The sequence below is a fragment of the Periophthalmus magnuspinnatus genome, chromosome 6 (genome assembly GCF_009829125.3).
Source record: "Periophthalmus magnuspinnatus isolate fPerMag1 chromosome 6, fPerMag1.2.pri, whole genome shotgun sequence".
In the NCBI taxonomy this organism is placed as follows: Eukaryota; Metazoa; Chordata; class Actinopteri; order Gobiiformes; family Gobiidae; genus Periophthalmus; species Periophthalmus magnuspinnatus.
This window is the reverse complement of record NC_047131.1, coordinates 31,283,009-31,303,852: the sequence shown is the minus strand read 5'-3', so window position 1 is coordinate 31,303,852 and position 20,844 is coordinate 31,283,009. Positions and strand designations below refer to the sequence as shown.

The 20,844-nt window shown below is 39.6% G+C and overlaps 5 protein-coding genes across 6 annotated transcripts; 3 read left to right on the top strand and 2 right to left on the bottom strand.

The window, feature by feature from the left end:
- Positions 1–533: 533 nt before the first annotated feature.
- On the top strand, positions 534–1,755 carry lrrc10 (leucine rich repeat containing 10). Its single transcript, XM_033967596.2, has one exon. It carries the CDS (start codon positions 534–536, stop codon positions 1,362–1,364), a length of 831 nt encoding a protein of 276 aa, XP_033823487.1. The 3' UTR covers positions 1,365–1,755.
- Positions 1,756–3,170: 1,415 nt separating this feature from the next.
- Positions 3,171–6,039, bottom strand: LOC117371956 (seipin-like). Its single transcript, XM_033967644.2, has one exon. It carries the CDS (start codon positions 5,811–5,813, stop codon positions 4,569–4,571), a length of 1,245 nt encoding a protein of 414 aa, XP_033823535.1. The 5' UTR covers positions 5,814–6,039; the 3' UTR covers positions 3,171–4,568.
- Positions 6,040–6,095: 56 nt separating this feature from the next.
- On the top strand, positions 6,096–12,042 carry fnbp4 (formin binding protein 4). 2 transcript variants are annotated; one of them, XM_033967636.2, is made up of 17 exons: positions 6,096–6,300; positions 6,489–6,566; positions 6,645–6,769; positions 7,369–7,531; positions 7,625–7,772; positions 7,886–7,979; positions 8,065–8,406; positions 8,488–8,680; positions 8,751–8,875; positions 8,959–9,063; positions 9,230–9,363; positions 10,194–10,288; positions 10,372–10,634; positions 10,717–10,831; positions 11,113–11,282; positions 11,363–11,520; positions 11,612–12,042. In XM_033967636.2, exons 1-17 carry the CDS (start codon positions 6,186–6,188, stop codon positions 11,700–11,702), a joined length of 2,514 nt encoding a protein of 837 aa, XP_033823527.1. In that variant the 5' UTR covers positions 6,096–6,185; the 3' UTR covers positions 11,703–12,042. The 2 variants fall into 2 exon arrangements, with proteins under 2 accessions (XP_033823527.1, XP_033823529.1); XM_033967638.2 differs by lacking the exon at positions 8,959–9,063 and having other exon boundaries at positions 11,612–12,029.
- A 1,745-nt stretch (positions 12,043–13,787) lies between these two features.
- On the top strand, positions 13,788–18,162 carry agbl2 (AGBL carboxypeptidase 2). The gene is made up of 17 exons (XM_055222233.1): positions 13,788–13,857; positions 14,443–14,616; positions 14,691–14,798; positions 14,875–15,031; positions 15,091–15,346; positions 15,512–15,907; positions 15,996–16,138; positions 16,210–16,363; positions 16,442–16,568; positions 16,659–16,759; positions 16,832–16,941; positions 17,090–17,168; positions 17,235–17,333; positions 17,409–17,465; positions 17,560–17,658; positions 17,743–17,836; positions 18,131–18,162. Exons 1-17 carry the CDS (start codon positions 13,788–13,790, stop codon positions 18,160–18,162), a joined length of 2,256 nt encoding a protein of 751 aa, XP_055078208.1.
- On the bottom strand, positions 17,833–20,692 carry tmem17 (transmembrane protein 17). The gene is made up of 5 exons (XM_033967647.2): positions 20,510–20,692; positions 20,114–20,217; positions 19,916–20,029; positions 19,696–19,839; positions 17,833–19,621 (listed from the first exon to the last, which is right to left on the bottom strand). The coding sequence occupies exons 1-5, from the start codon at positions 20,676–20,678 to the stop codon at positions 19,532–19,534; spliced, it is 621 nt and encodes a 206-aa protein (XP_033823538.1). The 5' UTR covers positions 20,679–20,692; the 3' UTR covers positions 17,833–19,531.
- Positions 20,693–20,844: the final 152 nt, after the last annotated feature.

Genomic DNA, 20,844 nt, shown 5'->3' with positions numbered 1-20,844 from the left:
GGCAGTGCTGATTTTTACATTCTAATTTTTGTTGAATTACAGATTACAAAATGTTTAAATGACGTGATGGTCCAGCACAAGTACACTGAGTATAACTGATTTAAAACTGATTTAAAACTATTCTTCTGCCTATTCAACAGATCACTTATCTGTCTCTTCCTCACCTCTGCCATGGGCCGAGGAGGGGGAACTCATTTGGCACAAACGGGGAGGAGAAAGCAGCCTGTGGTTGCCATCGCCCTGAAAAGTCAGGACAAAGCCGAGAGCCTCAGAGAGATAGTCGCCGCACAGAGACGATCTGTCCAGAGACTACAGCCTCACTCTCATCTCATTAGGCTGAGTAAACAAATGTCTTGGTTTTGGAAGTCATGGCATCAGCAAGATGAAAGTAAGTGCTTTGAAATTATGATAATTATTATTTACATTATTAAAATTTAGATTCAGCTTCATTTAAGTTTTTTAAGGTTGTAATCATGGTGTGTTACACTGTTTTATTTAAAGAGGCATGATCTGACACCTACTTGTAAATAGAGATGGGGAACACCATGCGAGGCATCATTACCTTCATCCCTTCTGAACGCATACAGCAGTTCTTAGTGGGAGAGCTGAAGGAAATGCCACTGGATCGGACACTGGACCTAAGCAGTCGGCAGCTGCGGCGCCTGCCCGCCTCCACCTGTGTGTTTGAAGAACTCCTGAAGCTTTATCTCAGCAACAACAAACTCAGCAGCCTCCCCTCTGTCCTACAGGGCCTGAGGAATCTGCAGCTCCTGGCCCTGGACTTTAACTGTTTTGAAGAGTTCCCTGAAGCCATTTGCTCATTGCCCCAGCTGAGCATCCTTTACCTGGGAAACAACAGGCTGTACAGCCTCCCCTCTGAACTCAGAAATCTCACAGAACTCAATACTTTGTGGCTGGAGACTAATTGCTTCACTGTTTTCCCCAAGGTAATTTGTGAGCTTTCCAATCTAAAAACTCTGCACTTGGGTTACAACCAGATCCGCAGTTTACCAGAAGATCTAAGAAGACTACAGGAGCTGAAAAGCATCTGGCTCGCTGGGAACCAGTTAACAGAATTCCCACCAGTGTTGTTAGAAATGCACTGTCTTGCTGTTATTGACGTGGATCGAAACAAAATACGCTACTTCCCAAATTTATCTCACATGGAAGGGTTAAAACTTATTATTTATGACCACAACCCGTGTGTGAACGCTCCAGCAGTAAGTGAAGGTGTGAAGAGAGTGGGACGGTGGGCAGACTGTCCCGACCCTGACACTGAAGAAGACACATCAAAAGTGACCAGTGAGAACAGTGCGGAGGTAACAGAGGAGGACCACCACAATGAAGATACACAGAACTCTTAAACAGCCTTTGCTATGGCCTATGAGACAGAACGGTCTGACAGACAGCTCAAAACACCTCTCAAGTGGCCCACTCAAAACTGGGCATGCAGGTCTGGGTATGCTGAGGAGCGGGGCCATGGTATTTGAACCATATATGGTAAAGAAATCATTATGGCAAAATAAGCACAGAATAGTTTATATAGATTTAGACAATGAACATAACCTACATATTTACTGAAACATTTGGGTAAGACAATGATCTTTACAGACTGAGAGTACCTACTGAGGCAAAACTCCAAACGACCGAGGGTTAAATTCAATTAGTAGATGCTCTATCACCATCAATGCATTATTTATTTCACAGTGAGTCTGTGGCATTGAAAAATGTGGCTAATGGCCCATAATATCTCCTCTACTGAGATTCAATAAGAGCTCATGGGCTTTAAAGTCTTTTTCATAATGTGATACTGGAAAAAACCCAATGTCACGTCCAAATATTAACAAAGGAATACATGCTTTATATTACAATTTGGTTTATCGTAAAGTGAGATAAATGTAAAGTAGAGATCGGTCGATATTGTTGTATTATTATTATTTTTTTATGGTCACAGCCGATACCGATTGGCCGATAAGTTCTGCTGATAATTACAGACAATTTTGGTTATTTTCCTCAAACGATAACATTTAAACTGACTACAAACTCACCCACAATCTTTTTTTTTTTACTACAGTCTGGATAATGGGACAGTGTAGTTACATTTTGTGCAGTAATCTCTCACAAAGATGTTCAAATAAAGCTTTACTTGTAATATTTATGCACTGGGTCAACCTAAACCAAATATCGGCCTCTGCTGGAGATTTAAGTCTGAAAGCTGTTGCGAAAAAGTGCAAATATCGCTCTATCTCTAGTGTAAACCATAGACTGTATAAAGATTATTTATATGTTCAGTCTATGGTGTAAACGAGGCAGTAGTCACAACTATCATGACCAAAATAATTCCAATTAACGATTATATCACAATAATTATTAAAGTGGTTGACAGTTTAAACATGTTCTAGATATGAATAATTATAATTTTAATATTATGAATAGGTCCCATATTTAAACAACTGTTATAAAATTGTACTTTGTTATAACTAAGCCTGTCACGAGAACATATTTTGAAGTTCGATATACTGTATTGCTTAAGTAAATATAGACGATAAACGATAATATTGAAACTAATTGCCACCGAAGCAACAACCCTGAAGTAGAAATATCCCCAAAAAATTATTCTAAATGAACTGTAGGGTTAAAAAACACAAACAGCACTAAACAAACTCTTTGGTAGTTAGGTTGTGTCTATAATGAGTCATAGAAGTGATTAATTTAACCGTCCACAGCTTAAATCTAATTGTAGAACAGGAAAAAAAAAAAAAGTTCCCAACTAGTACTAAGAAAAAGTACCATAATAAATACTGAACCCAAAAAAATATATTGTTCCATGTAACTATATTTATAAGTCAATATAGTAATTATAAAGACAGGCCTAATTATAACTGAAAATAACAGTGAGAATTAGTTTTAGGGAGAAGTAGTTTTTTTTCTGCACATTCTGATGATGTAATGGTGATTATCTTTGTTGGCGATTATCACAATTACTTAAAAAGTCCCAAGAACGAATATGGTCAACCCTTTTTACGATAAGTGATATTCTTGTTGATCATCCCATCTCTAGTCTAAACGAACATATACATTTTCTGTCTTTTTTCAGTGGTGAAACATTATTGTGGTAAATCGTGTTCAAAAATATTTGCACTTGATAAACATTTTAAACAGACCTAGCCTTTTATTTAGATTATTTTTAGTGGTATTACCATGTGACAGAACATAAATAGCGTTTTTTGCTAGACCAATCTTATAAACTCTCTGAAATCAGCTCATTTCACATCCACGTTCCAATCACCTGTATCAAAGTAATAATAAAGTCACACTGAACACTTCTTAAATACTTTTCATAAATAAAGTACATACAGTAAAACAGGGAGTGCCTCATTGGAATGAAAAGAGTAGGCCTGTCACGATCATGACTATATCGACAATTTCTTTTCAAATCTGCAGAGATTTTATGTAATAAGGTTGGATGTGAGCTGTAGCAGGTTGAATACATAACTTCTTTGGCTAATTATTCCTTCAATCTGCCATGTATTTCTTATGCCCAGGCAGTTAGACCAGTTCCATACAGTGGACCCAACACTAGCTAAACATCCTGTACTTCACACCCCTGTGGCGTTTCTTTTTTTTCCTGGTAATTTAATAAAAACACTGTTGAGATTATTGGGGGAATTTCTGCCAAATCAAATTGAGCTCTGAGTCCCTCTGTGAGACTGCATCACAAGACATCTTTGCGTGAAATCTGCTTTCAATACCCGTCTCACTGTTGCAGCTATACCACTAAACCAACGTAACAATAACCACTTTATTAGCATGATGCCCGTTCGGACTTTGCCGATTAAACTTGAACCAGAACTGTCTCTGTCTGTGAGCTAGGAATGTCAATATTTGATTATTCACAATATTCAAACATTTACATGATGCCAGAGAATAACCAAAATAAATGACTAGGACACTTTCTATGGAATTCTACGGGCAAGAACATTGAGTCCATTTCAGTAGGAATGTGGCATGTCGTGTCGTGACACTTATCTAAAGTCTGTGGTATTAAAACAAACAAGAATAAAACAGTAAAACAGGAAGGAGCTGTGACAAATGTAACAAATTTGCTATGTTAGTAACACGAGTAAACATTTTGGTAACTTAAAGCTTATTAAAAACATGTCTCATATCCTTGTGCATTCCTTCTGATGTCAGCCCAACCTGAGCACAACTGATAAACATATGATTCATGCGAGGTGGCCTATGCATCCAAATATTAACTAATGCATATGTTTTTTTTTTGATTGGTTAATATGATAATAAATGATAAATGTGTACACCAACTTTTAGTTTCATCTTATTTGACTGGTGGTGAAACATTATTATGTCAAGTAAACGTTTTGGTAAATTAAACTGTCTCATATCCTCGTACATTCCCTTTGCTGTCAGCCCAAACTGAGCACAACTAAGGTGGCCCTATGTAACCGTCCAAAGCTAAAATGCTTTAAAGAATAAGGACATATTTTCTACATTAAATACTTTTGTTTATAATTTGCTTATATCTCTTTGGCTTTGAAAGACTGTCCAGTTCACAGACTCATCCAGGGCCCAGCTCTCTGGCGCAGCGCGGTCTCGCTCTCCTGAGGTAGTGGGCATCCTTCAAATACACCGTCTTGCTCCTCTGTAACGTTCACATCACGAGTCGCTTCGCCCGCAGTCTCTGGTGCCACAAAGCTGGGAGCATCTTCACTCAATGAGAGGGTCTTCTCTTCCTCCGTGTCATTTAGATTTGAGCTAGATGATCCGTGCATAGGGCCAACCACTTTAGGAGAATTGAGCTCTTTCATTGAGCTCTCCCTCTCCATGCGTTTCTTGACTTCCTGCTTCCTCTGTTGCATTCGGCTGTTGTCGCCCATCATCACTCTCACCCGCACCTGTTCTGGGGGCCAAATGCCACCCCATATAAACTGTAGGTAGCTGAACAACACGATGACACTGAGGAATGCAAAGTTGGTGGCCACGCCAATCACAGCTGAGGTCAAAGGGAAATTGTACAAAACATACCGAATACCCGTGAAGTAAGCATGTATACGTAACTGAGATGAATATATCTGCACTCTTCTGGACTGGATCTCAATGACTGCTCCAACAATAGGTTCATAGGAGTTTGTTTTGTAGTCCGAGACAAGTTCAACCTCTATAAGCTGCTTTTGCTCAGCCATCCCACTTAAAAGAAGAGGAGAAAACAGCAGGGTACTCATGATCTTCAGAAGGCTGGATCGATAGTGGAGCATAGTAGATCGACCCACAGATGACACAATCTTTCCACCTTTTGTGTAGCAAGTCATTTTGATCATGAACATGCCCAGATGCTCGTTCACAGGAGACTCTGGCATCTCCAGATCCACAGATATGCGGTAGGGCTGCCCGTTAACCATCATCTGGTCTCTGTCGTTCTTCATAAAGGAGATGTTGGCTGTGGGGAAGGAGCACAACGCAGACTCAGAGCTGTCACAATCTGCGGTGTAGTAAAAGTGCACAGGGGTGGAAAAACTGACAGTGGGCATGTAGGAGTAATAGAAGCTTCCGTACAGAAAAATGGACACCCACAGCAGAAGCACCAGGACGCAGAACAAGATCGCAGCTTGGAATAACGTCCGCCGAGCCTTGTGGAGAGTGACAGCGGCAACATCTTGAACCCAGTGAAATACAGGAGATGCTACAGCTCCCATTGTATCTGGTTTTGGAGAAACGGACCTGGCTCTGCTCCCGGAGGCAGTCACAGAGGGTCCCAGCGCCGGTGGAGGCTGCGGTGGAGTCTTATAGTCCGACATCAGTGGGTGGTTCTCCTCTGGTTACCGTGAAATCAAACTGTTCCAACTGTTCAGGCTACCGTCTCATGCTACTCCTTAAACGCTCCAAACAGTCAAAACTCAACGGCTTTACACAGTTTTCAGTCATGGCTACGAGCTCTGGAATAAAAAGAACACCATGTACTTTTTACTTTCTGTCCGTGCACTGTTGTTAGCACCGGTGTTGACAGCGGATTTAGCCTCTTGATTACCCGGAAGTACATGCTGAAACAACAGGGTCACGTGACAGCGCGACCCGGAAGTTTATTAATGCTTTCTTTGTGGCTGCTGCTAGAGCTAGCCCGCAGCCGTGCGACTCTGACGGCTCCACATCAGGCCGTCTGACTCATAATAATGGGGAAGAAGAATCGTTTTACGAGTGGAGCAGTGGGTCGGAGGACAATATTACAGCTTTCACCACCCGGTTCCCGCGGTTTGAACAGCGGAGAAACGCACTCGGGGTCTGAAGGTAAGACGTACGCTTCAGCTTAGCGCGTGGCGGCTAGCATAATGCTAATCTCTGTAGCGTCTTAAATTACTAATGTAGTTTTCGTGTAAGATGAATAATATTTGTTTCATTCGTTCAAGCAAGGGTTTTAGTTTTAGGGGGATGTTTTAATAATGCACACAAAAAATTCTAACGCAGTCTCTTTGCAGATGAACAAGACGGGGATGCGCCAAAGTTCTTACGAGACAGACACTCCAAAACAAAGGCCCCCGCGGTTAGGGCCACAGGTACACATAAACACTGTGGATATGACCTTCCTGTCAAGTGCTTTTGTTCTTATGAATCATGGCTGTTGTTGTGCGCAGAGGGTTTGTCTTTGCTTGGCGCTTATGAGGATAGTGATGATGAAGATGCCGGAGAACGGGCCCCTGTCACGTCTCAACACAACCAGTCTGCAGACATCGATAGTACTTTGGCCGATTTTATGGCTGTAAGTGCAATAATCTATGCAAACATGTGTGCAATATCTAACTGTGTTACAAAATATCTAGAATAGAAGATTAGAAGTTGCAGACGATTTTGCAAAAGAGCAACTCAATACTGTCAACTAGACAGAAGTTTTGGAGTGAAGATTTTATCTGTTCATCTAAGCACCTTCTTCAGTTCTGGTCAGATATCTGATCTTAGCCAAAAAAAAAAAGAAATAGAAGTTAAGAAGTTTTGTTAGGAAACACAATCCATCTCTGAATAGGAATGGAGGACTTGGACATCATTTATCTCCTATTTGTGACTCCATTCCCAGACCTAAATCAAAACAAGAAAAACAATAGTGATAACAGTATGCTAAGGTTTGAGAGCAGCTATTAGGCGCCTGAATGACTATGCAAAATATGACTCATGCACAGTTCACACTTCATTAGGCCTAGCTAACAGAAACTATAAACAAATGGGTGTGTTAACACCTTCACTCTAAAACAGCTGTCCAGTTGACAGAATAGATTTTTTTTTTTTTATCATACCTGGATGATTGAGGGATTACACAGACTTGTAGTAGTTTCAAATTAAATTAACATGTAATTATTTTCACAGGAAATTGACGCAATAACTACCCAGCCAACCGCAGATGGTGGAGCATCTGATATAACTGCATCTATACCAGCAGAGAATAATACTCATAAATCTGATGGTACCGAAACACAACCAAATGCAGATGCTGCTTTTGAATACAATACTCAGGACTCATTAGCTGGAGGTAATTTCCTTTATTCTGAGAGCTAGAAGCTTTCTCAATATCAGCTTTCACCAACATACATATTTATTGACGACAATGAATTTCTCTTTGCAGTGGGAGTTGAAATGGGAGACTGGCAAGAGGTATGGGACGACAACTCTGGCTGTTACTACTATTGGAATACAGTGACTAATGAAGTGTCTTGGGAGTTGCCTCATTACTTGGCTGATCAAGTTCAAAGTCTTGGAAAACATCCAACCAGGTAATGTTGTTGTGACTATTTTGCATGCATTACAAGTCTTTTGATAGATCTTGTAAATGTATGTATTTATATTTTTGATTAATTCGTTTTTTACTTTTTTGTTTTTCTCTTAGCTCTGATGTTAATGGTAACGCCGTGGTTCATGATGATCACCATACGGAGGAAGCAGCTACCAAAGACGCTGCCTTGATGGAGACTAAAGCTCAAGTAGGACTGTTTTAAAAAAAAATGTGTTCTAGTAATTATACCAAGTTTTCATATAGATTTTCAAATTGGCATTTTAATTTTACAGAAAGAAGTTATTGAAAGTGTCGTGGCCCTTGCCAACGAAGAGGAAGAGCGTTGTGGAGTTGCTGCTACTCTTTTGGGGCCTTTAATTTCATCTGAAGTAAAAGAGGCGGAGGAAAAATGGAGAAAGAGACTGCTTAAAGGTTTAGATGAGACTGAACATTCTTTAGATTCTGATGGAGAAGGTGGAGGGTCCATAGAATCCCCTTCTGTGGCGTTGTTGGACCAGGACTCTGCTCTCAGTGAGAAAGATGTGTCTGTCAAGAAGCAGTCAACAGATAACTCAGACGCTGAAGGGCCTGAGGAAGATACAGTGGAGCTGGAGTTGGCTCTAGAGCGAAAAAAAGTGAGTATAGTGAGTGTGTATAGCCAAATGGTGAGACAGAATTTGTTGTTAAATGATTCTAATAGATGGTATCTCTATCAGGCTGAGTTGAGAGCCCTTGAAGATGGTGACGGAAGTGCTGGGGGTTCTAGCCCTTGTTCTGAGGCTAGTCAAGATGCCACAAATTCCGGGAGCACTCTGTTCAAGAAGAAACGCTGGAAAACTGTCTTTCCTGCTGCTCCCAGCCCAGACTCCAATAGCAGAAGTTCTAACGTACCGGAAAGCACAGAGACAGGTATCCACAGTTTGAGTTGAAGTGTAAATCAATCGCACAACATGGTGTAAGCATCCTATTTATATTTCAGCTCTCCCAAAAGTCATTGATGGAGTTGTGCAGGGAGAAGAGAAAGAAATGGAGACTAACGATCCTGAGGACGATGATGCAGAAAATCCTTCAGCTAAAGAAGAAGTGGAAACGCCAGAGCTTAAGGTTCAGAAACATTTTATTGCGGAAAAGAAGAATAGCATTTATGCAGGTCTATTGGACTGTATCTTTATGCAGAGTTATTATAGTTTCAGATAGGAGAACTTGCCAACACCTTAACCAGCAAGATGGAGTTTCTAGGGATAAATAAGAAAACTATCTCAAATTTTCAACTTCTTCTTCTGCAAACAGAGGTAAGAAGATATCGTACAACTGTATATTTTAGGTTATATATTTGAAAATCAGTTTATTTAAAAAATGCCGATACGGTATTTGAGTATTGTTAATTAATACAAAAACAACCACAACAATACTTATCAGTGGCTTCATACCCTATTGTTTGTTTTTCCTTTTTCCCAGACAAGGATTGCTGACTGGAGGGAGGGTGCTCTGAATGGGATGTATCTACGCCGCAGGCTGCAGGAAGCTGCTGAACACATAAAATATTACGAACTTAACGCCACACCTAAAGGCTGGTCCTGCCACTGGGACAGGTACGCGCTCCTTACCTTTCACACCTTTAAACCCCCTCGTCCCCAAAGTCTTACCTGTGACTACCAGCTGCTTCACTGCAGAAACTGCTGACTTTTACATGACTTTGGGGAGAAGCTTAACAAGTCTGAATGGATTCAAAAGCAAATCAGAAAACTCCTTCACGTTTGATGTAGTCCGGGCAGTTTGAGCTACAAATATTTGGGGCTCCAGTTTGGGCCAGCCTGCATTTTGATAAATGCATGTCACAGATGGGAACTCCCTAGAACAGACTTTTAGACTCATTCGGGTTCCAGTAGACAACTTGGTAAAAGGGAGGGATATACTAGGAAGGCTGGTGGCCTGGGAGCACTTTGCATTTTACAGGACTTCAGCCCCAGATTGCGCTGCACACAGAGTGATACCCTGGAAACAACCAGTCTGATGGAACAAATAAAAGCTGAAGATGAAGCTATGACGGGATTCCAGCAGGTCAGACCATCTCTTTCATGTTATTATATGATTGAACAAATGTTTTATAATGTTTATGTGCCATGTGTGTGTAATTTTTCTGTTATTCACTGTTCTCTCTTATTCTCCCGGGAAGAAGTGGTTGCCCAAAAGCTGGGGGCAACCGTGGTGTGAAGGGTTATTAAATACTTTCAGGCCCTTTGCTTTGGTAAAGCAGAAATGTTTGGTGATAAGATAATCCATCTTGGGGGCAAAAGTTGAACTTTTTTTTGGCTTTTGGCCATTTGTTGCTATCCCCACATCCCAAGGTATCATGCCAGTCAAACAGTTGTGATTTCAGTTTCTGAGACCTTTCCCTCTTATCTCTGTTGTCCCACTCTAGAGAACACAGGCGGTATTTTTATCTGAACGAGCGGACAGGTGCATCACAGTGGGACTTTCCTACAGAGGAGGACAAGGGAGAGGATGCCAAAGGAGGTCAGTCTTCACACTTCAGACGTGAATAGATTACATGAGTTACTATATTTAACTGATAAATTATGCATTTTGTCTGTAAATAGGATCATCTGCTGCTAAACCCAGCACATTGTGGACCTCATCCCAACCTCCTCTTCCAACTACCCCACCACCCCCCCTCTTCAGCAGTTCACCCCCCCCACCATTGCCCCCCGATTCTCCACCAACGCCTCCACCTTTGCCTGACAGTGATTCTGAGATCATGGAGGTGGAAATGGAGATGGATGACGATGATGGGGAACCTCCGGCCCCTGGCACAGAGGAGGACAATGGGCCTCCTCTGCCACCGGGCATTACCAACACAAGGGTATTAAAGAAATCGTACCGTTTTTGTTTTGACCTACACACAAAATACACTAAAATCTTTTATTTCTTTCTCATTTGAATAGATTGTAGAGTCAAGTGCCTTTGGGAGGACTCTCAAACGCAAAGCTGGTCAGTCAAGTAAAACTGTTACAATTGGAAGCAATCCCATCCGTTACTCTCAACCTATTGCCAGTGCAGGTACGCAAACTGCATGTATTTTAAAAGTATCAAAGATGCACTGTAACTTTTCTGGTGTAGGGTCTTTTGTATCTGTGGTGATATTATTGCTTTGGAATGTTTCATTGTATAGCATCACCTTTTCCTCTCCATGGGGATAAATTAGTTTAATGCCATACAGTGGAACATTCTAGGCAGAAACAAACAGGTTCCAGACAAGTTACAAAAAGTACCTTTACCTTATTTTGAATTTAAGTCATGTCTATAGTATAGTCCAGTGATAAATGGCGTCTTTCCTGCAGCTTCGATAATCCCCGTGGCTGCTTATTGGGGTGTGCCAGCTGTTCCTCTTGTGCCTTCTGAGCCCCCTATGCCACCACAGCCTCCACTGCCTCCACTGCCTCCACCCCAACCACCCTCAGAACCTCCTCCACCCAAACCCACAGAGAAAATTAAAAAGACCAAAAATAAGGTAATGTCACCCGTCGGACACTGGGTTAAAATATTATTGCACCAATTAATTGCATCTTTTTCTTTCTCTTTTTTTCCAAGTCTAAGAAAGTTAAAACCAAAATGCCATCTTTGGTGAAAAAGTGGCAGAGTATCCAGAAAGAACTGGATGAGGAAGAAAAAAGCAGTTCGAGTGATGACGATCGAGATCTGCTGAACAAGAAAAGTATAGAGGAATGGAAGTATCAGCAGCTCATGACGTACGGCACCGCTTCCTCCAGTCATATCTCAGTAATTAACATGTGTTTATTTTGTGATTACTAATTATGTACTTTTCTCTTTTTATTTTAGGGGAAAAGCTTCGAAAAATGCCAACTTTGAAGCAATTCCAGACAACTGGCGGGAAAGAATAAAAAAACGAAAAATGATGAACAGCACATAACGGTTAATCCAACTGTGTCTGCCTTATTAAACTAACATCTATTTAAACTATAAAACACGATTGAGGTCAGTTACCACTATGACATTTTGTGGTTGAATGTTTGAGAAGTTAAGATTGTTGTGCCATATGGTCTCCTTCATCCTTGTTGGCTCATTACATCAAGTTATGACCACAAAACACAAGACATTTGTGTATTTTAAGGGACAATTTTTCAGCTCAACTGTATATATGTGTATTATGTTGTGATTATAAATGATGATATGGAATGGGAGGGGAACATTACATGTACATTTTGTATTTAAAATGTTATTAAATGTGTTTTTCCACATTTTGCTTTTTTAACAGCGGCTCATGTGCATCATTCCTCTATAAATGATGGCACTTAAAGACTGTAGGCACTTGCTCTGTTTGCAGGTGCATTTACACGTTCTCTATGGGCTTACAAAGACCGTATCCTGTGTACATGGGCATCTAACTGCCTGCTCAGGGTTTGACAACAGAATAATGAAAAAATATTCTACTGTAAATGAAATCACAGTCATTGGGGTTATAATATTTAGTTTAAATGTGGAGCAGCCAAAAAAGTTTAATGTGATTTTTTTTTTTTTTTGTAATATGAATATTTGGTTGTTTACAGATATTAATGACCAGGTACAACATTTGTAGATTTTCCTTTTGGCAGGGTAAGTGGGGAAAGAGGTCCCAATTAACCTGAATATTGCTGGGTTTCAGATGACCTCAAAACATTGTAAAGGCAAATAACAGTCAGATTCAGTATGTGTGAATTTTCATATCCACACATTGATATTTCAAGCACTACGTAATCAAATCTAGCTCATGATCCCCATCTATTTCTTACTTTTTTTCATACTTTATTTGTCAGGAACCATGAACAAATTAATTAATCTTACAAAAGAAAAGATGATTTGCATGAGATTTAGCCACTGTTGCTTTCCATGTGCAGTCCCTGGGCAGGTGAACATATATTAAAAATGCACATTTCATTACAATTACATAATACATTATAAGACTTTTTAAGATCAGTTCATTATTAACATTAGCAGTAAAATACAATAAAATGTTCCCATGTCCAATACAGTATGTTTCCTACAATCAAAACCAATTTAAAAATCATGTGCAGGTTTTCACAGTGAAACAGAACAAATAAACCCGACTGATGTGGACACATTCGATTATCTAAAATGTACTTTTTTCAAATTTCTAGTAAAATTATTCAAATCTACAGGCAATTTCAGCGTGTCTGGAGCTGATTCCACTGTCTTATGGTTTAAAAAAAGGCTAGCTGAGCCAGAACAGAGGTTTTTTTTGTTTTTTTGTTTTTTAATGAAGGTGGAGCTGCATTTTTAATAACTTTGAATACATTTCATAGATTTGAATACAAAAGTAAATTGTCGAATCTGAACATTTTGTATTTACTTTGGATATTACAACGAAGTTTTTTTGTTTTTTTTAATCTAGGAGTATGACATCAGCACATTCTAAAATCTGAAAACCACCAAAAGTTAAGATTTGAATAAAAATAAATTAATTAAAAAGTTGAATCTGTGATAATGGGGCGTGGGAAAAAGGGAAAGTCTGGGCTGCTCGAAACCAACGGTCACCACGGTGTTACGGTTGCTAGGTAACGACTGCGCGAGGGCGACGTAAAAACAGTTTGCGCACGTGAGGCTTATGAGGAGTCTAATAAATGTGTAAGTAAACATCTAATCTTGTATTTAAATGTTATTAAAGTTGCATTTTATGTGTTAAAATTTGCTATAGTAAGAATTACGAAAAAAATAATCATTAAGTCAAAAGCCAACTGTTCAGCTAACTTGGCTAACAAATGAACTGCTATCCCTGTGTGGAAGCAGTAGATAGTCTTATAGTTTTGTTACTTTAGCTAACTTACATTTTGGATTCTGTTAGTGGTAGTTAGTGCTGAGTATTTGCCGTTGAACTCTAAATAATGACAATTTCCACAGGCTTAAAAAGTGACAATATAAAGCATCCATGTTTAAACAAGCCTGTGTGGAGAAAAGGATGGCCTCATCTGTAATCAAAAATTGGTGGAATGTCTGTCAAATGGAGAGACTACACTGCAAATATTCCAACACCGAGGAAGACGAAGAGGAAGGAACTGGGAGGAGACCGTGTAAGAAAGTTTGACTTGATTTGAGTATGTGCTCCCAATGTATTATGTAGGTCTATTATGAACAGTTTAATTTGGGCTTTTGTTTGTCCCTTTGGAGATCTAATGTCATTGCTCTGCCTAAAGTGTTCCACAGTATGGTAAACAAATCTATTTCCATGAAGACAAACTAGTTACACTATCAGGACAAGTTACAGGTCAGATCTGTGGAGAAGCGGCTGCTGCTCACAGTAAGAATGCATCTGTTTTTAACAATACAAAAAGTGCTGTTACATACAGGTAAATTTTATATCATGCCTTGGAACATTCCAGGCAAAGCAGCAAAGCAATAACATCTCCATGGAGACAACCAGTGGACAAGCCAGCCACCATAAAAGTAACATACTGTACCTTTAGCTTAAAGAGCACTATACACATTGTAACTGAGAAAACCCACTTTCATAATATATTAAAGAAGCTCTTTTGTTTACAAGCAGTCTGTGGCTGGATAATCTGCTTTAAATGAACTGCACTCCCTTGTTTTATTCAGTCATGATGAAACATTTAGTACTGCCCCGTGTTAATAAAAGAACATTTGATTTGATGTAGTACCCACAGACCTAAGCCAGGCACTGAAGACGAGACAGCTCATTATAAACTTTGATGGAAACCAACCTATTTTGAGTCTCAGAGCTCCGCTGGATGTCGTTACCTTTCCATCTATCGCCTGCCCACGCTGGCCTATAGAGTGTGAAGTCATTGGAGACGTCATTCATCACATAGGTACATCAGTATGTTTTAAGACTATATACCAATCACTATATTGTATTAAAACATGTTTTCTTACTGTTTCTAAGAATGGGACCCCCCACAGCCGGAACCTTTTTACAAATACACTGGCAGTGAGAGGATGCCTCTGCCAACTGGAGAAAAGAATGGAAAAATGGTATACAGTATGGATCATGGTGAGACAAAAATGTTTTATTTTTATGAAAGTTTGTATATCTTTACAATTAGTTGTATGTTTGTTTTTTTTTCTAGCAAAAGCATCTAAGCATCCATTTTTTACCTGCTCACGTGTTGGAGGAAGCCAGGGCCCCATCAGGAATGCTACTTGGTTTGATATTAAAGAGACTGATTTTGTTCTTGAATTTGAATCTCGCTTTGAAAGTGGAAATCTCCAGAGGGCTGTTCAAGTGTGAGTTTTGTCATTTATGTTACTTGTTTCTGATCAACTCATAATGTTCTTTTGTTTAGGGGTCCATTTGACTATGAGCTGACCATCCGCTGTGACATGTACACCAAAAAACACACACAGTGGTTTTACTTCAGAGTGAGAAACATGAAGGCTGGGGTGACATATCGCTTCACCATTGTCAACTTGATGAAGAGCAGCAGTCTGTACAGTTATGGCATGAAACCTCTTCTGTATTCTGAAAGAGCTGCAAAAGAAAATGGGGTTGGATGGAAACGGACTGGCTTCAACATCAGATATTACCGCAACTGCAATGAGGTGAGTAAAGTCAAGTACATATATATCAACGCTAATAGGAGGACATTGTGTCATAAATATTTTTGTTGTTGCCTTAATTTGAATATAGTTGGGAATATTTGGCAAATGTTTGAGATTCTTTATGGATTACATTTTTGAAAATATGTCGTTGCTGTCTTTTCTTAGAATACAAATGAGAATGACACCAAATCCCTGTACTGCCTCACCTGGAGTCTTCAGTTCCCTTTCGAATCAGACACCTGTTTTGTGTCCCATTGTTACCCCTACACATATTCTCGGCTGCAGCGCTACCTGCAACGCATTTCATCCAATCCAAATGTTGCATCCTACTGTAAGCTCAGGATCCTGTGTTATAGCCTTGCTGGAAACGCCGTGTATGTGATGACCGTAACGTCCCAAGGGGACAACAAGTGTGAAGGAACAAACAAAAGAGCGGTAGTGGTGACAGCGCGAGTGCACCCAGGGGAGACAAATGGATCCTGGATGATGGAGGGATTCTTGGACTTTCTGCTTGGTAACTCAGCGGATGCTCAGTTATTGAGAGATACCTTTGTTTTTAAGGTAAGGTATTTATGTTATTGTAATTACATAGTGTTGCTATATAGATTTGGATTCTAAATCTTGTTTTTTTAATTCAATGCCCTTAAAGATTGTGCCAATGCTTAACCCAGATGGTGTGATTGTGGGCAATTACCGCTGTTCTCTGGCAGGCAGAGACTTGAATAGAAACTACAAAACAACACTCAAGGATGCTTTCCCCTGTGTATGGCACACTCACAAGATGGTGGAGAAGTAAGAAACTGTCACACATGTAGTGCACTGTGTCAAACATTTTATATTATTCCTGATATTTTTCTCTTCAGGCTTCTGACAGAGACTGACGTAGTCCTCTACTGCGACTTTCATGGCCACAACCGCAAAAACAATGTCTTTATGTATGGTTGTAATAGCCGAAGTGATGCTTCAATGAATGAAAGAATTTTTCCCCTAATGATGAGTAAAAATGCCAGTAACAAGGTAATGACCCATTTTATCAATATAACTGAACAAATGTGATGAGACTGTTTAAGCACGTACTTTAACTTTCATGCTCAGTTTTCTTTTAAAAGCTGCAAGTTCCGGGTCCAGAAAAGCAAAGAGGGAACTGGACGCATCGCCATGTGGAGACTTGGTATCCAAAACAGCTACACCTTGGAGGCTACCTTTGGGGGCTCCACATTGGGTCAGTTTATCTGTGATTGTCAAAATCAAACACCACATTACATATACACCGGAGGGAGACACTCAAATCTATCTCTCTCTCTCTGGATAGGTGACAGAAGAGGGACGCATTTCAGCACTCGAGACCTGAAGTCACTTGGCTTCAATGTTTGTGACACTTTACTAGACTTCTGTGACCCTGATCCCTCCAAGGTGAACCATCTCATTTAATTTCACAGTAACTATTTTTTGTTCAAATCAATGCTGACTGTGTCATCTTCTCAGACGAATTATTGCTTGAAGGAGCTGGCGGCTCTGTTGAGCAAACATGTGAAAGAAAGACTGGGGAAAGATTTGACAGATTCAAACTTTACTGTTTCTGACCTGGAAACCAGGTATTTATTCCAAAATGAATCATCGCCTACCTTTAGTACAGCCTGTTAACTCTGTTCTAACCAATGCATTATTTGTTCATCTGATGTGACATATCCATATCCTTTATTCTACAATCCTTAACTAAACAGTAATACATTTCTTTTTTAGCACCAGTGGTTCTAATAGTACTGATTCTGATGGACCCCCACTTCATTTACTTAACCCACCAAACACTAGTCTCCAAAAGGTATTTAGGTAAATATTCATATGATATTTTATTATTGTGTTTAACTCTATCTATTTTGCACTCTAGAATCAACTAAAAGAAAGAAAGAAACGTCTGAAGAGTCGTAAGGAAAGAGACAGACTGCGTTCACACCTAAAGGTCCAGGAAAGTGACAACAAAGACATGGTACAGTTTTCAACAGACACAGGGGTTGTCTTTTGTGCACCACAATCTTTAACTGGGATTATTATCTCCAACCAGCCACTTGAGAATACATTGAAACCAAGACATGTAATGAAGGAAAAAACGAGTGACCATGTAAGTATTAAAATTAGTAGAAAAGGAAAAGTGTGTTGGGCTATTTAAGCAACACTATTGGTTTAGTTTGTTTAATATTACATTTTTGCTGTAGGTCAATCAACTGTCAAGAAAAGCTGTTATCCCTCCGACTAATACTCACCCAGGCGAAATAAGCCAGGTGACTTTGTGGCATGGTTCAAACCCCGTGATGGTAGGAATGAACCAAAAATGAATGTTTGTAATGTTTGCTTATGTAAAGTTTATAGTTTTTTTTTAATATATGTATTTCTTTTAGAACGGCAGCTTGGATGATATAAATACTTCAAGCGCATATGACAAAATAAATTGTTCCCATTTCAGCCCCCAAATAACAGTCAAGTCACATATGGGTAAGCATGAAATTTAATAAACTTTCACAACAAATTGGATACGAAATAACAATCAGATTTTGATCAACTTTGTTTTTTGTGAAAGAACCTGAGCAATGTAGGAGCTCTTCACAATTTTTGCATTTAAGTGCCATCTTTCCACCAAAAACTGCTTTTGGCCCAAGCTCCCGGCTGCTTTACCCAATACCTCGGAAGCGTTTGATTACATATAAAGTTTCCAGAGGTTTGTTACAAAATTATAAATGTGGCAAATTATTAAAAAGTTTTATTTTCTAATGCTTGTGTTTGTTTCAGGGCTATCTACCATAACAGTACCAGACAGGTAAATATCACTGCAGCAGCACATTATCAGCACATTAGCATCAGTGTGGTTTCATATTGTAACTGAAGGGTTTCCAGAAGGTTGTTCTTTCAGATGATCCCCAATGTTCCCGATAGACGACTGCTGATAAGTTTATCCACAGAAAAGCTCAACAGTGACCACATCTATAAAAATACATCCATCGCCCAAACCACTTTGAAAGACAAACCACAACATGACCAGCCGGAAGAAGGTGAGTCAAAGTTTATGCTTCAACATCAACATGACACTTACCAGTGGTTTGATATGAAATGTGTTGTTCTAAGTGGGCAGAACTTGTATCTTGTAAAATAAAAAATGATGCAAGCTTCTACCAAGTTAAGTTTTATCACAGAGGTTTGGCTGTTAATCCCAACTCTGGCCGGTTCATTCTGTTGTGTCCTGCGGCAAAACACTTTCACTCGCCGTGCCTCCTGTGTCTACGTACAATGATATATGAATGAATGTGTGTTGTATGAGAAATTGAAATCTTAAGCAAAGCTTATTTTTTAATGTATTTTGTCAATGAAACTCCAGCCTTATGTGTGTGGCCCATCTTTACTCACCACATTTTAGGACAGGTTCCACAGCGCTGGGGCGACCTCTGTCTGCGCCATTCAGAACTACAGCTCAAAGTTATAATTCTTTTTCTCTCTATTTCAACAGGTTTGTCTCTGCTTAAATGTAAACCATGCAAACATCACAAAGGCTCTATTCCCAAGACTTTTCTTGAGTCTTTGCAAAAAGGCACAGACAAAAGGTAAATAATATGTCAAGTATTTCACACTAAATACTGTCTTTTTTTTCTTTCTTTGTACATTAAACCAACTTCTTTTAAGAGATGTGCTAAATATCCAACCGTTGTTTGTTTCAGACAAAATAAAGAAATCTCCAGGAACAAAACCGTGCTGCACAATGTACCTTTGGCGAAGACTATAACTGAACTCCCACTTTCACCAATCTTTGGAGGTCTTCAGTCAGTTGACAAAGTAAAACTCAGTTGCATTTCTGGAAGAAAAGTCCCAAAACCTGTCACTGAAGAAGTACACAGAACACAGGACACAGTTTCAAGACCATCACAATCTGCACCGCCATAACACAAAACTATTAAACTTCAGAACTATTACTGATTTACTTATAATGCTGATAACAATGTGCTCCATCCTCTTTGAATACTGCACACAGTTATTGTAGGAATGTAATTTACCAATTTTGTTTTTACTACACACTTCTTGCTGCTGTTTTAAAAATGTGCACACATTAAAAAAAACTTTGATACAAATTTAATTCATACAATCAACACCAGATGAATTGCATTTTTACAATGATATTTTACAAAATATAAGGCAATATATTTAGGGTGGAGAAGAGTTGAATTGTCTAAGATGAAACTGGCTTTCAGTGTGTCTGACGAGGTCCCGGAGTGCAGTAAAGCCACCAAGAGCCTTGATCAAAACAGAAAATGAGTGAATTCATCCAAATCATAAGGAATATATGAACAGTGAACTTAAAATACAACCTGTGTTAATATAAATATGGCGAGGACTATATGAACACCTCTTTCCAGTGGCTGTATTAGAATAGCTTCATTAAAAAGTTGGAAGAGAATCAAAGGCAACTGCAGCAGAATACTCAACAGCCAAAAGCCTGCCAGCTCTGGGACCTTTCACAAAACACACACACACAGAAGATGTGCAATGTAATAAATGTATTATAAATGCATTTTTGTGCTTAAGTACCTTTTCTTGCAGATTTCCAGAGTAACCCAGATACAGTCGAATGGCTTCAATACAAGTCATTACAATTAGAATAGTCACAAGGATGAACTTGTAGTAGTCTGGCAAAAAGGGGTACTGAAGAAAATAATCACATTAAGACACAGGAGTTTAAGCATTTCCTCTTCATCAGATAGAAATATTTATTCAACGGAACATTACCTTGAGATTTAGCATTACAATTTCACTGATCCACCAAAATGGAAAGAACCACAAGTTAAAATACAGGGACATTTGGAGGTGGAGGCTGGACAGAATCCGTTTATCTGGAAAAAACAGACCAAAAAAAAAACATTAAAAGATCAGGCAGAGACAATATTAACCTCTTAAGACAACATAAAGGATGCTTTACAGTGCAGCTAAAGCCATTGTAACAACACACTGTGCCCACTGTGCCAAAGTGCCACAGTCTGGTCTTATTCCAGGTGTTCCAGCGTGTTCATAGTGTGTTCACAGTGTGTTCACAGTGTGTTCACAGTGTGTTTATAGTGTGTTTATAGTGTATTCCATAGTGTGCTAACAGTGTGCTAGCCGTGCTAACATGCGCGTGCTGTTTACCGTTGAGCACAAACGGCTCGTGCTCTTTGGTGACGGTGTGGCTCCTGTTTGGATCAAATAAAACATTTCGAGAAAAGTCTTCCAGGCGTTTTCTGAGGTTCTCCGGTAGCTCCATTGTGAATCTTGTCCCAAGTGTTCGCTCAGCTCCACAGATGCAGACATTGCTCATAAACGCTCCGCCTTTCCCTTTCTCTGCCCTTGGGCTTCGTCTCCATGGTGACCAAACAAACACGCCCCCTCCGCGTGCGTTTGGAGCTCAAGTGTGCCCCCTCAGAAAACTCAGAAACTGTGGGATGAGTAGATACGAGGCTACGCCTGTGTGACCTGTTATTGTC

Bases quoted from the DNA above. Each gene is read 5' to 3' on its own strand.
- lrrc10 (XM_033967596.2), top strand. From the start codon at position 534: ATGGGGAACACCATGCGAGGCATCATTACCTTCATCCCTTCTGAACGC.
- LOC117371956 (XM_033967644.2), bottom strand. From the start codon at position 5,813: ATGTCGGACTATAAGACTCCACCGCAGCCTCCACCGGCGCTGGGACCC.
- fnbp4 (XM_033967636.2), top strand. From the start codon at position 6,186: ATGGGGAAGAAGAATCGTTTTACGAGTGGAGCAGTGGGTCGGAGGACA. The intron at 9,064-9,229 runs GTAAGAAGATAT...CCTTTTTCCCAG, and splicing joins TTCTTCTTCTGCAAACAGAG to ACAAGGATTGCTGACTGGAG. The intron at 11,283-11,362 runs GTAATGTCACCC...TTTTTTTCCAAG, and splicing joins TTAAAAAGACCAAAAATAAG to TCTAAGAAAGTTAAAACCAA.
- agbl2 (XM_055222233.1), top strand. From the start codon at position 13,788: ATGGAGAGACTACACTGCAAATATTCCAACACCGAGGAAGACGAAGAG. The intron at 16,760-16,831 runs GTGAACCATCTC...TCATCTTCTCAG, and splicing joins GTGACCCTGATCCCTCCAAG to ACGAATTATTGCTTGAAGGA. The intron at 17,169-17,234 runs GTATTTAGGTAA...TTTGCACTCTAG, and splicing joins CAAACACTAGTCTCCAAAAG to AATCAACTAAAAGAAAGAAA.
- tmem17 (XM_033967647.2), bottom strand. From the start codon at position 20,678: ATGAGCAATGTCTGCATCTGTGGAGCTGAGCGAACACTTGGGACAAGA. The intron at 20,030-20,113 runs GTAATGTTCCGT...TATTTTCTTCAG, and splicing joins TTGTAATGCTAAATCTCAAG to TACCCCTTTTTGCCAGACTA. The intron at 19,622-19,695 runs GTTGTATTTTAA...GTTTTGATCAAG, and splicing joins CCATATTTATATTAACACAG to GCTCTTGGTGGCTTTACTGC.